This window comes from Micromys minutus (genome assembly GCF_963924665.1).
Source record: "Micromys minutus genome assembly, chromosome: 22".
Classification (NCBI taxonomy): Eukaryota; Metazoa; Chordata; class Mammalia; order Rodentia; family Muridae; genus Micromys; species Micromys minutus.
In genome coordinates this window covers 17,608,099-17,622,332 of record NC_137957.1, presented here as the reverse complement: position 1 = coordinate 17,622,332, position 14,234 = coordinate 17,608,099, and the positions used below count along the sequence as shown (strand labels likewise).

Below are 14,234 nucleotides of genomic sequence, written 5' to 3'. Positions count from 1 at the left end.
GAGACCAAGAAAATATAAGTCATGTGGCAAAGTATTAATTTAATCAATTTCCAAGGCCAGAGCCTAGAGTACAATGTAACAAATTTATGTTATATAGTTCATTTATCTATATTTCCCACATGCATGTTTAGTATTTTGTTGTGGGGGGCAGGATTGGGGAGTTTTTTGTTTGTTTTAATCTTTTGCTATAGGGGCTGGACTAAATCTTGCTAAATAGACCAGATTGATATTGAATACCTCATGGGTGTTCTACTGATTATTCTAATTTTTAAATAATAAATTTGGTTGACTTATAAGATATAAAATGTTAGATACTCACTGAACATGGTAGGCATGCCTCGAGTCTCAGCACCTAGGAGGCAGAGGCAGGAGGATTAGGTATCATGATAAGAGCTTGAAACCTCTTTATGTAGTCACTCCACAGAGAAGCCAAGATTCTGCCCAGTGCCGTGGGAGAAAAAAGACATCATCTCCTACACCAAAGATGCTCTCCACATCACAGGAGTGTCTCTGTAGTAACAGAGAGAAATGCCTTTCTCATCTTCCTGGGCCCATGCCTAGCAAGCACCCTTTATACCTCCTTTCTCTTGGGTCTTCCATGTGGGAATTCCTTTGGGAAATTTTTATATGAGCCAAGATATTACCTGCTCATATGATTTCAACTTCTATACACATTAGTTGTTACAATTTAACTCTTAGTATTGCGTCTCTTTTTCTTTTGTAAAAATGTTACCGTCTCATCTTCTAAGTGATTCAGATAGAGGGCACTATCTGAATTTACTTGAAAGTGAAGACATGGCGGTGGGGGTGGGGAAGCATATTGTTAATTAAAACTTAGGCAAACCGTGGCAGAAGGATGAACAGGCAACCCCACAGGGAGAAGGACCCACCTCTCCTGCTTTATCTTTGCTATCCGAATCAACAGGAATTTACTTTTCTCATTCTCCTTTTTAGTAATTGTGTCTCCTAGAAAACTAAGGACGAGAACCATTTGAATCAGGGGAGTTAAAATACCAAGTGAGGTATAGAGAGTCTTAAGTTCAGCATTAGTGGTTAAATCCAGGTTTGATGTGGTCATGAGTCATAGGAGGTGACAGTTGGACTGACAGCCTGTAAAGTCCTCTTTTCAGATGTGGACCCTGTGGAGACATTTCTATACAAATCACTGTCTTCACCACCCTCGAGCTGTGTATTTTTCCATTCTTATTTCAAGCCTTGGATATAACTCTCTGCCAGCATTTCTCACTGGCCTGTCATTTCCTCAAGTAATAATTGAGACACAGGTTTGCCTAGAGCACAGGCAGAATGATTGGGTTTGTTTCCTTTTCTTCTGTCCTCATTAAAATTCTTGGAGGACACCGAGTGAGAAGGTGCTAGAAGTCTCCATTCTTTTTGGCCAAGTGGCCAGTGCAAGGAGAGCCACTTGTGTGGAAACACCCTCTTCTGCCAGAATCTAGCTTCTAAGAACAAGCATTAAATCCCATCACCTTCCAGGATAGGAGATGTGTGGTCTCTGACTTAGCCCAGCACATGTGGATTTTTTTAGCAATGTATGCTTTCCGCCTCGTGGCTGTTAAGAACTGTGGTGCAGACATGGACATTTTCAGCAGAGTTGTTTATGTTCCCTTGCTGAGATCAGTGTGGCCCTGGCTCCTAATATTTATCTGCGTTTTCCTTTTGGCTTAATTGTAATTAGCCTGCTGTTTGCTGTGTATCTCATACCTTGCCTAAAGAATTTGCTTTTTCCTTCCATTGTTTGCCCTGGTATCTTTTGAATTTCCTCCCTCCCATTTGCTTTTTGGCATAAATAATAATTGGTGCTCCAGGCGAGTTTGATAAAGTCATTTTATTGTGTTCCCTTTTGTCCACCAGCTACTGAGAGGCACAAAATGTCTAAGCCATTATTTTTTCCACACACGCACAGCAAAATAGAGGCAAAGTTCTCAGGAAGCTCCTGTTCGTATTCTTCCACAGTCGGTTGTTAAAAGTCTAGATCGCCTATTACTTTTAGTGGATTTTTCCCCTTCTGAATCTATCTTAATTTTAATACTTCCAGACATAAAGTTTGCTCTGTTTTTGAATCTATCAGATTCTGTCTTTGCACGTGTTTGTGGCATTTATGAGAAGAAGTTCATATTATCGTGGTTTTAATCAAGTCATATTTTCCCACTTCAGATCATAGTTGATGGTCGCTGGTTAAAATACATATTTACTAAAACATACCCTTTTCTAAATTTTTCTGTAAGTTGTGTTAAAACATATTGATTAGCTATCTGGGAGGAAAGGACTAGAAAGAACTCGAGAATTTGCCTTTGACCATAGACCCAAATAAACTGCTAATAGATTAAATGGTTGTCCTAGTTAGGGTCTCTATTGCTGGGAAGAGACACCATGACTACAGCCACCCTTATAAAGAAAAACATTTAACTGGGGGCTGGCTTAAGGTTCAGAGACTTAGTTCATTGTCTTCATGGTAGGAAGCATGGCAGCGTCCAGGCAGACATGTTGAGAGTTCTATATCCAGATCAACAAGCAGCAGGAAGAACAAGCCTCTGGGCCTGGCTTGAGCTTCTGAGACCTCAAAGCCCATTCCTAGTGACATACTTCCTCCAACAAAGCCACACCCACACCATCAAGGCCACGCCTCCTAATAGTGACACTTCCTATGAGCCTTTGGGACCATTTTTTTCAAACCATCACGGTGGTTAACTTTTTAAAGAATAAGTTTCTTGGCTGATAAGTTGGCTCGTGGAGTAAAAGAACTTGCCACCAAGGCAGAGCCCATGAGCTCCTTCCCTAGAACTCAAAAGGCAAAAAGAGAATTAGCCCCAAAGTTGTTTTCCAACCTCAACATATGTGCTATTGAACATAGAAACACACACAATAAATAAATGTAAAATAAAGTCAGCTGAACATAGATACCCGTTTTAAACAATTTTAATGTTTTAAAGCAAGAACAGACTGGCATTTGCCACAAATGTGTCTGAGAAACAATGTCACAACACAAACATAGTGGTAATATGTTAATGACACAAAATAAAAATTAGGAAAGATAGGGCTAAAACAATTCTCAAAGGTAAAGACCTAAAAATAAACAGTAGCAAGCTTTTACAGTTCCAAATCAACATCTTACCATCATATTTTATAACAAGCATGTGGGAATTGTTAGTACAGTAAGGCTGTTCCGTGGCCAATGCTCTTAGTAGGGTCAGCCTGTGCAGGTTTAATTCTACACTTGAATTTTGAGACATTGTCAGAGGTGGTGAGCTCAAGTGCTGTGGGCTTGTCCAGGGCTTAGATAAATGGATTTGCCATAATAAAGGGAAATTTTAGGACCTTCAGTTATCAAAATGTATTAATCTTCAGTGGCAAATGTGCAGGCTACAGCCATTGGTTTCAAAGAATTAAAGATAATCTTGATTTAAAAACAATTGCAGTTGTAGTGGAAGTACTCTCAAACAGATCCCTCAGACAAATGCAAAACGTGAGTTATAAAGGATCTGTTCACTGTTATCCAAATTTAATAAAATCCATGCATCACATTCTAAAAGCAACTGACATCATTTCTTGTATGCTGCCTGTGTAGTAACTCTCTAAGTACGGTATACTTAATTATTTATTCACTTTTAAAGAGATAGGAGAAGAAAAGAGATGCAGAGAAGCTAAGTAACCCTAAAAACACATCAAGGATTTGGAGGCCAAGCAAAGCACTTTGGAGATGAAAATCTGTATTTGAATACTGTTCCTGACTCCCCTTCCCAGACACTATACCTGCAGCTCCTCAAAGCCTAACATACCCTGCCGACACGCTCTCACGTTGGGAGGCAAAGGAAAAAGCCTGTGTTTGTATTCTAACTTGAGTCCAGTCTTTGATCAACAACTGTGTTTCAAAGATGGCTATCATTTCCACTGGTAAAGTAGGAGAATCCGTATTTCCAGAATATTCTATGGATGTTGGCATTCCATACACAAAAGCACTATATAACAGTTCTTGACCAAATAACAGAACCATGATATGTTGGTTTCCTTTCTTCCTTCTTTTGCCAACCAAAGCCAGGCTTCCCAACTGAGTGGGTTCTACAGCCCTTGGCTGACCATGGACCTCTCAGAAAACTCGCTCCTGAAACTTGGACACAGCATCTGAGGGGCTCTGAATCTCCAGGTGTGGGCAGGGTATGTGAGAAAAGCCAAAGTAAAAACAAGTAGACATCAGTATCTTGGTCTACTCTGCTGGCTTTAGGCGGCTTCTGAGAGGCCCACACTTTCTGCAACTCTTATCTCCTCTGCACTTTCTGCAACTCTTATCTCCTCTGCAAAAGCTGGCTTCAGATTCCAAAGTGCATTCTAAAGTCCAGCCCAGACTGCTGGGATAGTCTTATGTGGCCTCAAAACTGGCTATATAACCGAAAATGACCTTGAACGCCTGCTCTTCCTGCCTCTATCTTGTAACCTGTAGAATCTCAGGTTTGCATCATCAACGCTGGATATGAAAGGTTTATCTAGAAATTGCAATATATAGATCTATGTACATACATAGATTTTAAAACTTTCACATTCTACTTTGATGCAGTAATTTAACCTACAGTGGAGGTTGGTATTTTAATGTTATGTTTTAATTAACAAATGTATATTTTTATGGTATAGCATATGCTATTTTGAAGCATGTCTACATTGTCAAAGCATTTAATGATGATGATATCTATTTTGAACTCCCAAACATACATATAAATATTCTTTTTGTATTACATATGATTTCTCCATTCAAATGTATTCACTTTTTCTGAAACTCACTTAAAATGATTAACATCCTATCATCTTCCACAACCAGTATGTTTACTAATAACTTACAGCATATGTTTTCAATTCAGAATTGCTTACGACAATAAAATTGCCAATTTCCTATAAACAGGCTATGGAGAGTTACTATATAATCAGTCATGATACCAAATATTTACTACATATGTGATCCTTACTTGTAGAAAAAAAAAATCTCATCAAGCTGTTTTTGTACAAAAAAAAAAAAAAGGCTTTTTTTTTGTGACCAAAATAATACTTAAAATTCATGTATAGTGTATAATAAAACCAATTCATGAATATTTAAATGTAACAACATTCTCTTCCTATGCAGACGAGGCTCCAATGTATCTCTTACCCTGGACATGAGTAGCCTGGGCAATGTGGAACCCTTTGTGGCCGTCTCAACCCCCCGGGAGAAGGTAGCCATGGAGTACCTGCAGTCAGCCAGCAGAGTCCTCACGAGGTCACAGCTGAGGGAAGTGGTGGCAAGTTCCCACCTGCTTCAGAGTGAATTCATGGTGAGCCAACTCCTTACTCTGTCTTGCCATTGTAGGCACTAGGTCTCTGGGAGCGAACAATTACAACTGAAAAGGTAAAGTGCGAAGGTTTAGATGCTCCTCCTGTTTGACCTACTGGCTGTCGTGTCGAGCCTGCTGTGCAATTCTTATCTGACTCAGAGCTGGTAAGAGCCAACAGTGTGCAGTGCCTTAGGGACTCGAGCAGAGAGAGAGACATTTCTAGATTAGGAATCACCCTTTCTGTGAACATGGGGAGTTAAATTTACTGGAAAGTGGGGAAAGTTGAGCCTCAGAAACACAAGAAAGAAAAAAAAGAAAAACCCAGAGATTTTAATACATGTTTAGGAATGGGTTTAAGCTTACTTTAGAAAAGCCACTGAATCTGCAGTGGATCAGGTACTGAGAGGAGCTGATTGGAGGCTCAAGAGGCAATGCCATGGAAATCAGAACCCAGGAGGAGTCAACAGTAAATATACTCTCAGAGAAATTGAGACAATTTGTTACACTAAACAAAACATTGGTGTCGGTGAATGAGGCCACCAAACTGAGAAGCTACCAGCAGTACTTAGGATGTTTTTACTTGTCTTTCTTCCTTCCTTCCTTCTCTTCTTTTCTTTCTTTCCTTCCTTCCTTCCCTTCTTTTCTTTCTTTCCTTCCTTCCCTTTTTTTCTTTCTTTCCTTCCTTCCCTTCTTTTCTTTCTTTCCTTCCTTCCTTCTTTCTCTCTTCCTTCCCTTCTTTCCTTCTTTCTTTCTTTCTTTCCTTTCCTTCTTCCTTTCCTTCCTTCCTTCTTTCTTTCTTTATTTCCTTTCCTTCTTTCTTTCTTTCTTTCCTTTTCTTCTTTTTTTCTTTCTTTCTTTCTTTCTTTCTTCCTTTCTTTGTGTGTGTGTATAGTTTTCATTTTTAGTTTGGGCAGCACATTCAAGAAAGACCAAGCATGGGCTAAAAATAATCATGAATGCTGTATAATGTTATTTGAGAAAAGTCACTCTTGCACCATTTTTCATGGAATCAATATTGCATGGTAAGCAACTAGACACAGAGAATATAGTTGGAGTAGAAGTCCTAGGTATCGCCCGAGGGGAATACTCTCATCTTTAGATGATATCAGAGTCCTAGGTATCACCCGAGGGAAATACAACTTTAGATGACATCAGAGTTGCACAGTTTAAGCGGTACTGATCAAATATATTAAATAGATGGTTCTGTGGTCAGTCCAAATATTTGGCATCAGACAAGTGGAGAGCCTTCAGTAGTGTTAGAGACACCAGCTGCCATCAGCCTTCTGAAGTAAGATACCGCTGTGGAGTTTGTAAAACGAGATGCCACAGTGTGTCACGTTTTTATATGGCAAGCAAATTAATCCTAGAAATGAAAGAGCCAGTTAATGCCATACTGCCTAGCATCTAGAGTCTGTCCTGGGGCCGCCAATGTGTCTTTGAAATCTGCCCGTGGCATAGCCTACGTTCCGGAAAGGAAAACTGGCACCAACATGGAGAACAAGTGTGGGGTTCTGACAGACTGTTGGTGTGTGCCCCAGAACAGGGGGAAATTAAAGAGAATGGGGTGGCGGGGCTAAAAGACATCACCTCTATGGCTTTGTCAAAGCAGACAGACTCGTTTGAATTATCAAAAATGAACGTGTGTCAGGAGTTAGGTTAGCAGAGTGCTTACCTAGCATCCCTGGAGCCCAGGGTTTGATCCCTGGCTCTGCGTAAACCTGAAGTGGCAGTGTGCACCCTCGAAACAGAGAGAGGCAGAGTAAAAGTTCAGGTCATCCTTAACTCCGTAGTCAGTCCGAGGAAAGCCAGAACTGCTTCAGATCTTCCTTCAAAAATATCTTCAATATTTAACAATTCCATCTTGTTTGATTTTAATGACTTGGAACTAAGAACTGTAAATGTTACAGTGGAGCAGAGATGATCTTAAATGGCTAAAATCACAAAAACTAATGAAGTGGCTCTTGTTTTTTTTTTTTTTTTTTTTTTTAAGTTCTTCTCTGTATCCAAGTTTTCAGTTCATAATAGAGTCTGGGAGTTTTCAGATTGCCACACTAGGGGGACAACTCCATTGAAGTTTTGTGTGAGTTTTCTCATTTTGTTGTTTATTTTTGCCAAAGAGGGGCTGGACAAAGGGAACTGGAAAAATAGAAAGTAGCAAGTGTAGTCAAAGCACATTATATACGTGCATGAAAACTACATGGAAAATGTGTTATTTCACAAGGTTAATGTATGCTAATGTATGCTAATTTAAGTGAGAAGAATATTTTATAATTAAAGGGTTTAATTTTCTTCATCATCCAATAATACCACAACCATTTTAATTCATTTCACCCTGATTTATTCAATCTATTTAAGAACTTTATTTTAAGAAATACTGCATTCCTATAAGAAAAATCTTAAAACACTTGCCTATGTGCCTTTGAAAGTCTTGCCCGTTTCTGGAGCCTGGATGTATAAGAATGCTGATGCATTCAATTTTAGGTCTCACAGGTAGGGACAGGACCAGTCTTCCCTCTCTGACCCTCTGAGCCGTGTGGTCTATAGTCTTACTAGATAGATGATCTTTTCCTTAAGGAGGAGAAAAGTGGATCATTTTCCTACAAGTGTTCCATTTATAACCACAGATGGAACAGTGCAATTATAAAAAAAATTCCTCAATTAAATAAAAACCATTTCAACACAGCAAAGTCAGTCCATGCTTATTACTTTGAGAGGAAGTTTTAATGAGTCTAAAAGAGTCATAATTAATCTTAACAATTTTTTTTGCTGATCTGATAAAACAGTTTTGAAGAAAGAAACAATAAAACAAAACAAAGCTGGGCAGTGGTGGTAAATGCACTTGAGATACACAGGCAATCAGAAGTCGTGGAGTTCAAGGCCAGCCTGGTCTACAATTCGAGTTCTAGGACAGCCAGGGCTACACAGAGAAACTCTGCCTTGAAAGCAAATAAGCAAACACATTAATTAATAATTGATTAATTTTTAAAGTTTTTAAACAAAGTGGAATATGTTGTTTTTTTAAAAAAAGTATTTTCCTAAGTGATACCACAAGAGGCTTATTATCCTTACTATCTGAGCGTCCTCTCTCTCTCTCTCTCTCTCTCTCTCTCTCTCTCTCTCTCTCTCTCTCTCTCTCTCTCTCTCTCTCTGCAGTAACTGCATATACAATAATATTTCCAGATACACACCAGCTTACAGGCTGTGTTTTATCTACTAAGATTCTGGTCAGCCAGTGCACTAGTCTGCTGTTTTATGAGTGATTTTAAAGTTCAATAGATCACGGAGTCAATGTCTCCTGTGAAGATGTTCTTTGTGTTCAGCATTAAATACACAATTTGTATCATTTATTTTCCAGGAAATACCAATGAACTTTGTGGATCCCAAAGAAATTGATATTCCACGTCATGGAACTAAAAATCGTTATAAGACCATTTTGCCAAGTAAGTCTCTAGTAGATAATTTGTACTGTAAATGATGTCGCCCATTCACCTCTACCTCAGCTCTCCAACCTCACAACACCCTCATAGACACCGAACTTAGAGGTGAATAGTTGTCAAGACTAGGCATCACTGAAGTCATCTGAAGTGGAGTAACTCTATTTCGCACTGCTTTCGTCACAGTGACCAGCTCACAATTCCAGAAAGATCTATGGTTCTAAAACATCATCACGGTTAACCAATTTTCCTCATAAGGTTAAAAGATTCTATGCATGAAGGAAAAAGGAATTGAATCTTGCTTTGTACCATATGTAAAAATTAATTCAAAATGGATAAGATATTTGCATGTAGATAAAAACTAAGACAAAGGGGAAAGGAAGGAAAGAAGGAAGGAAGGAAGGAAGGAAGGAAGGAAGGAAGGAAGGAAGGAAGGAAGGAAGGAAGGAAAGAAGGAAGGCAGAAATTCTCATCAGCTTGAAGTACTCTGTGGTTTCTTAGATGACACTAGAAGTTGTTCAAACCACCAGAAGACAGAGAGGATGAGCGTCACTAAAATACAAGAGTTTATGTTTCAAATATCATCCTAAAAAATGAGAGATAACCCACAGAATGCAACAATAGTTACAGAACAAACATTTGCCACGAGACTTGTATAGAATCCAAAAAATGTTCTAACAGCCCAATATTAAAGAAGACAATGCAATATTTTAGGACTTAATATTTTTATTATGTATCACAAATCTGCTTTTATTTTATTTTTTCCTTACAACTTTAAAAAAAGAGAAATACATGTACAGATTTTTAAAAGCATTTTGGAATAAAACTATATGAATATATTTTTGTCAGTACTTGACTATTTTTAAAGGTTTGATAGTATGCATTGAAATCTTACTAGTTACCATAAGCATAAAGTACATGTAAAACAAAATGTAACATGGAAATAGTCAGTTTTCTTGGTGTGTATAGATTAAACATATGATTTTTAAGTATCAAAAATTGCCACAAGATTTTCTTTCTCTTTCTACCCTCCAACTACTCCCCTGTATCTGCCTTGCTCTCTCTCAGGCTCATAATGTCTTTTTTCTTTAAGGGTGTGTGTGTGTGTGTGTGTGTGTATTCCTAAAGTATGACCTGTTCAGTCTGTACAATGTTTGTATAGCACCAATAAACATGCTAACATGGAAGGAGACAAATCTCATGAAGCCCTTACCTTAGGCAAAGATCTACAGGCAGCTACGGAATGCTGAGAACAGGAAAAATACTCTTGCCCAGGGAAGAACTCTCCAACTGGTTATCCAATGGATGGTCAGCCCTGAAATCATAGACAAGAAGACATATAAAAGCAGGGAAATTACTTGAATAGAAACTCTCCATAGAGGACATACAGCTGAACAACAGGCATAAGAGGTGGCCAGTATCATTACGCATTAGAGAGCTCAGAAGCAAAGAGGGGCGTCACTTCATATCCACCATGGTTATCTTTATGATAAAAATAGACACAATAAAATGTAAAGAAATCAGAACCTTTAAATGTTGCTAACAACACTGTGGAGTAGCTGCTTCATTTGCAGTTCCTCAGCAGCTAAGCCTTGATGGGACCTGGGAGCGCAACTCACATAGAGGGTTTGCCCAATATCACAGGATTTTAGCCTTCATTGCTCTTACTACAGAAAACAGTTATTGTATAAATTATATGCCATTATTAATATATCTGACCCAAATAACTACTCCTAAGCATATACTCAGAGAAATGAGACAAGTTCACCCAAAATTATATATACAATATTCATAGTAGTATAGTTTATAATAACTAGAAACTAGAAACAAAGCAAATGCCTGTCAAGAGAGGTTGATGGGGAATCAACACCATCAAGAGGCATTATATAAACATAAAAATCTGACATGATAAAACACGTTTTTATAATTAATACATGTTTATTTTTAAAAAGGAAAAGGTACTGACTTTTTAAATAATACTAATTTTATTTGTTTACTCATAAGATACAAAATATATTTTAATATTTGTATTAATAGAAACATATTAAAATCAAATAATTAAAGAATTACTATTGGTGCTGTATTTGGGCCTCCGCCTCTGGCAAAAATCACTCCATTGTAATGTACTTTCAATGAGTCAAAATAGTTAAGTCTATTTCTTAAACCATAGTTCATTATCAAAAGAGATATTATTTAAGACTATAACAATCAGGAGAAAATAAAAAGGATCTCTCTCTCTCTCTCTCTCTCTCTCTCTCTCTCTCTCTCTTTTTCTCTCTCTCTCTCTCTGTCTGACTCTCTCTTGCCCCAAAAATTCTCTCTAAAATATACTAACAATTAAGCAATCAGGACTAGTGTTCCACTGCAATGATTATATGTCCTCTGGTTTCAAAGAGTTTTCAGTTTGTTCTCATTGTTTCAAAGCCCACCCTTCTGTTTCCTGCCACAGATGATTTCAGACAACAGCTAGAGTCTGTATCAGCTTTTCCATTTCTAGAACTGGGTGGACCACTTGGTCCAGGGTATCTGTGCTGACAACTGATGTTGCAAATGATGATTTTTCAGTGGAAAGTATCTGTAGCCCAAAAACTCCCACCCTTGTTTCCCAAACAGTAACTCATAGATAGTTTAGACAAGTCACACCATTGGCTCAAAGTATCAGAGAAGACTTTAATGACAGATGTAACTATTCTTTGTAGCTTGTTTTAGACTTTAAGTCATTACAGAATTAGACTGCTGTATAAATTGATAATTAGCAAATGGTCAGGGCTTTAAATATCATAATTGCCTTTGCTGTGCTAGCCCATAATAAGCTCTTTGGTTGGAAGCTTGTTCATGTGTGTATGTACTGATAAGGGTATCTGGTTTTGTGGGTATATGGATAACCAACAGTCAATTGAATTGTTGCTATTTCTTTGAGGACAACATCTAGCTCAGAACAGGCTAAGTAGTAGATTAAGGGGCAAAGGTCAAGTTTGGGTCAAATTGTCTAGCAGTATAAATGAGTATTAGAGGTAAATGTTCTATCCCAAATCACAGAAGTAACAAGGGAAGACCCAACACGTACCAGCACAGTGGGATGCTACAGAGTGGACATGTATAATAATTCATCATATATATATTTGCTTATTTATATAAATGTAAAACAATATATACACAAAACTGCAGAGCCCTGTTTACTATGGCCACTATTTCCCACTTAAAAATGGAATGTGTAATAAGAATTCTTAGTAGTGTTTTCCATGTGTATTAGAATTGTATGACATGCTTATTACAAGGTAGACACACAAGCAAGTGAACCACTCACTAAAGCAACAACTTCTGTAGCTAAAAGAAGAAACTAGAGTTAGGTTTTATTTCCCACTCTTAGAAAGACCTTAGTATGTAGGGACTACTTAATGGTTTTGCCATTCTTTCTTTATCCTCCCACCCCCAGGAGAAAACTACAGGGATAACAAAACCACACCCTGCATCTATTGACGACATTCAGTATGCAAACTTTGCTAACTAATAGAGTCCTAACACTCGAGCTTCCAAATCATCGCCATCCTCCCTTGCTGAGATCGGCTCTCCAGGACAATAGGAATGTTTGGTATTTCTGGTCTAAAAGCCAATATGTAAAAATTGATCCCTTGTAGTGCCACTAATTAATGTAACTCAGGACTGTAATCAACATTTTCTCTTACTCTAGTTAATTAAATGTAAGTAGCCTCAGGTGGCTAGTGGCTACCATATTGGACGATGTGGTCCTGGAGTCATCTCCCTTTTGCAGTGAAGTTCAATATGGGTCATGGACACCTTGACTCTGTAACCGATCCTGGCCTCTCCTCTACCCATCCTATTCCCACCCACTGGCTTTGCTCAGGACCCGCAGGAATACAGTTTTCCCCACCTTGCCATTTCTCTTTCCCTGGAGCCTTGAACATATCTCTCCCTGGAAGGAAAATCTTAAGCATGCACCACCTTTGATAAAATCTGTTTTGTGTCCCTTAAATTACTTGTCTGGTTTCATTGTATTTGGTAAACAGATCTCAACGGGCATTTTAGTGAGACTGGGGTAGAGTCATAAATATGGACTTGGTACAAGAAATCTATGAGCATGTCTAATAATGTTGAGAAGGAAAAGAAAAGCAAAGGAGGGAAGGAAGGAAATAAAGAAGGAAGAAAAAAAGAAATGAAGAAGGAAGCTGGGAAGGAACAGGGAAGAAAAGGATTTGGATGCTTTCCCCTGCATGTGGTACCTTGCTTTAAAAATAACAAGTACTTGAACCTTAACTACATGGAAATTACTATAAATTACTTATTTTTTCATAAATATAACTCAGCTTGATGGAGAACCACTTCTGAGAGGACTACAGAGATAAGACCCTGTATTCATGTGTTACACAGACATCATGTCTGAGGAGAGTGGGCTTTATTCTTAAGCTGGACGGGCTTTAACCTCTGTGCAAACATCTGGAGATCAGCAGATACTAAGGAAAATAAAGCCTAGAAAATCAAAAGTAACACTTGAACTATTCACAATGGTAATTGATTCTAGAATTAAACTCCTGGTGAACCACATGTCAAATGGAAATTGTGGAGAATGTAGACAGTGAGCCAAACATGGTCCCTGCCCTCAAGGGTCTTGCCACAACCCATTGAGGACAGGCAGAAACGTAAGCACTTGAGACATAAAATGGTAGGTACTAATATAAAAGTCAAAGAAACTAGACCAAGAGGTGGATGCTTCATTTTCCTGAGCAGACCAGAACTTCTGAAAGGTACATTTGCTGCCATGAGCCCTGATCCCTGAGCCCTGAGCCCTAAGTCCTGAGCCCTGAGCCCTGATCCCTGATCCCTGAGCCCTGATCCCTGATCCCTGAGCCCTGAGCCCTGAGCCCTGATCCCTGATCCCTGATCCCTGAGCCCTAAGTCCTGAGTCCTGAGCCCTGAGCCCTGATCCCTGATCCCTGAGCCCTGATCCCTGAGCCCTGAGCCCTGAGCCCTGAGCCCTGATCCCTGATCCCTGAGCCCTAAGTCCTGAGTCCTGAGCCCTGAGCCCTGATCCCTGATCCCTGAGCCCTGATCCCTGAGCCCTGATCCCTGAGCCCTGAGCCCTGAGCCCTGAGCCCTGAGCCCTGATCCCTGAGCCCTGAGCCCTGAGCCCTGAGCCCTGAGCCCTGATCCCTGAGCCCTGATCCCTGAGCCCTGAGCCCTGAGCCCTGAGCCCTGATCCCTGAGCCCTGATCCCTGAGCCCTGAGCCCTGAGCCCTGAGCCCTGAGCCCTGAGCCCTAATCCCTGATCCCTGAGCCCTGAGCCCTGATCCCTGAGCCCTGATCCCTGAGCCCTGAGCCCTGAGCCCTGAGTCCTGAGCCCTGAGCCCTGATCCCTGATCCCTGAGCCCTGATCCCTGAGCCCTGAGCCCTGAGCCCTGAGCCCTGAGCCCTGAGCCCTGAGCCCTGAGCCCTGAGTCCTGAGCCCTGAGCCCGAGTGGGGAACTAT

The 14,234-nt window shown here is 39.6% G+C and overlaps 1 protein-coding gene across 2 annotated transcripts in view; it reads left to right on the top strand.

Annotated features, from left to right (window-relative positions):
* The window catches only part of PTPRR (protein tyrosine phosphatase receptor type R), a gene marked incomplete at its 5' end in the record, with an annotated part of 242,463 nt that overhangs the window by 191,638 nt on the left and 36,591 nt on the right, over window positions 1-14,234 (top strand). For both annotated transcript variants that reach the window (XM_080935255.1, XM_080935256.1), the window contains 2 exons: window positions 5,129-5,315; window positions 8,671-8,755. In XM_080935255.1, the coding sequence (XP_080791381.1) occupies window positions 5,129-5,315; window positions 8,671-8,755 (272 nt within the window). The remainder of the gene's footprint in view (window positions 1-5,128; window positions 5,316-8,670; window positions 8,756-14,234) is intronic.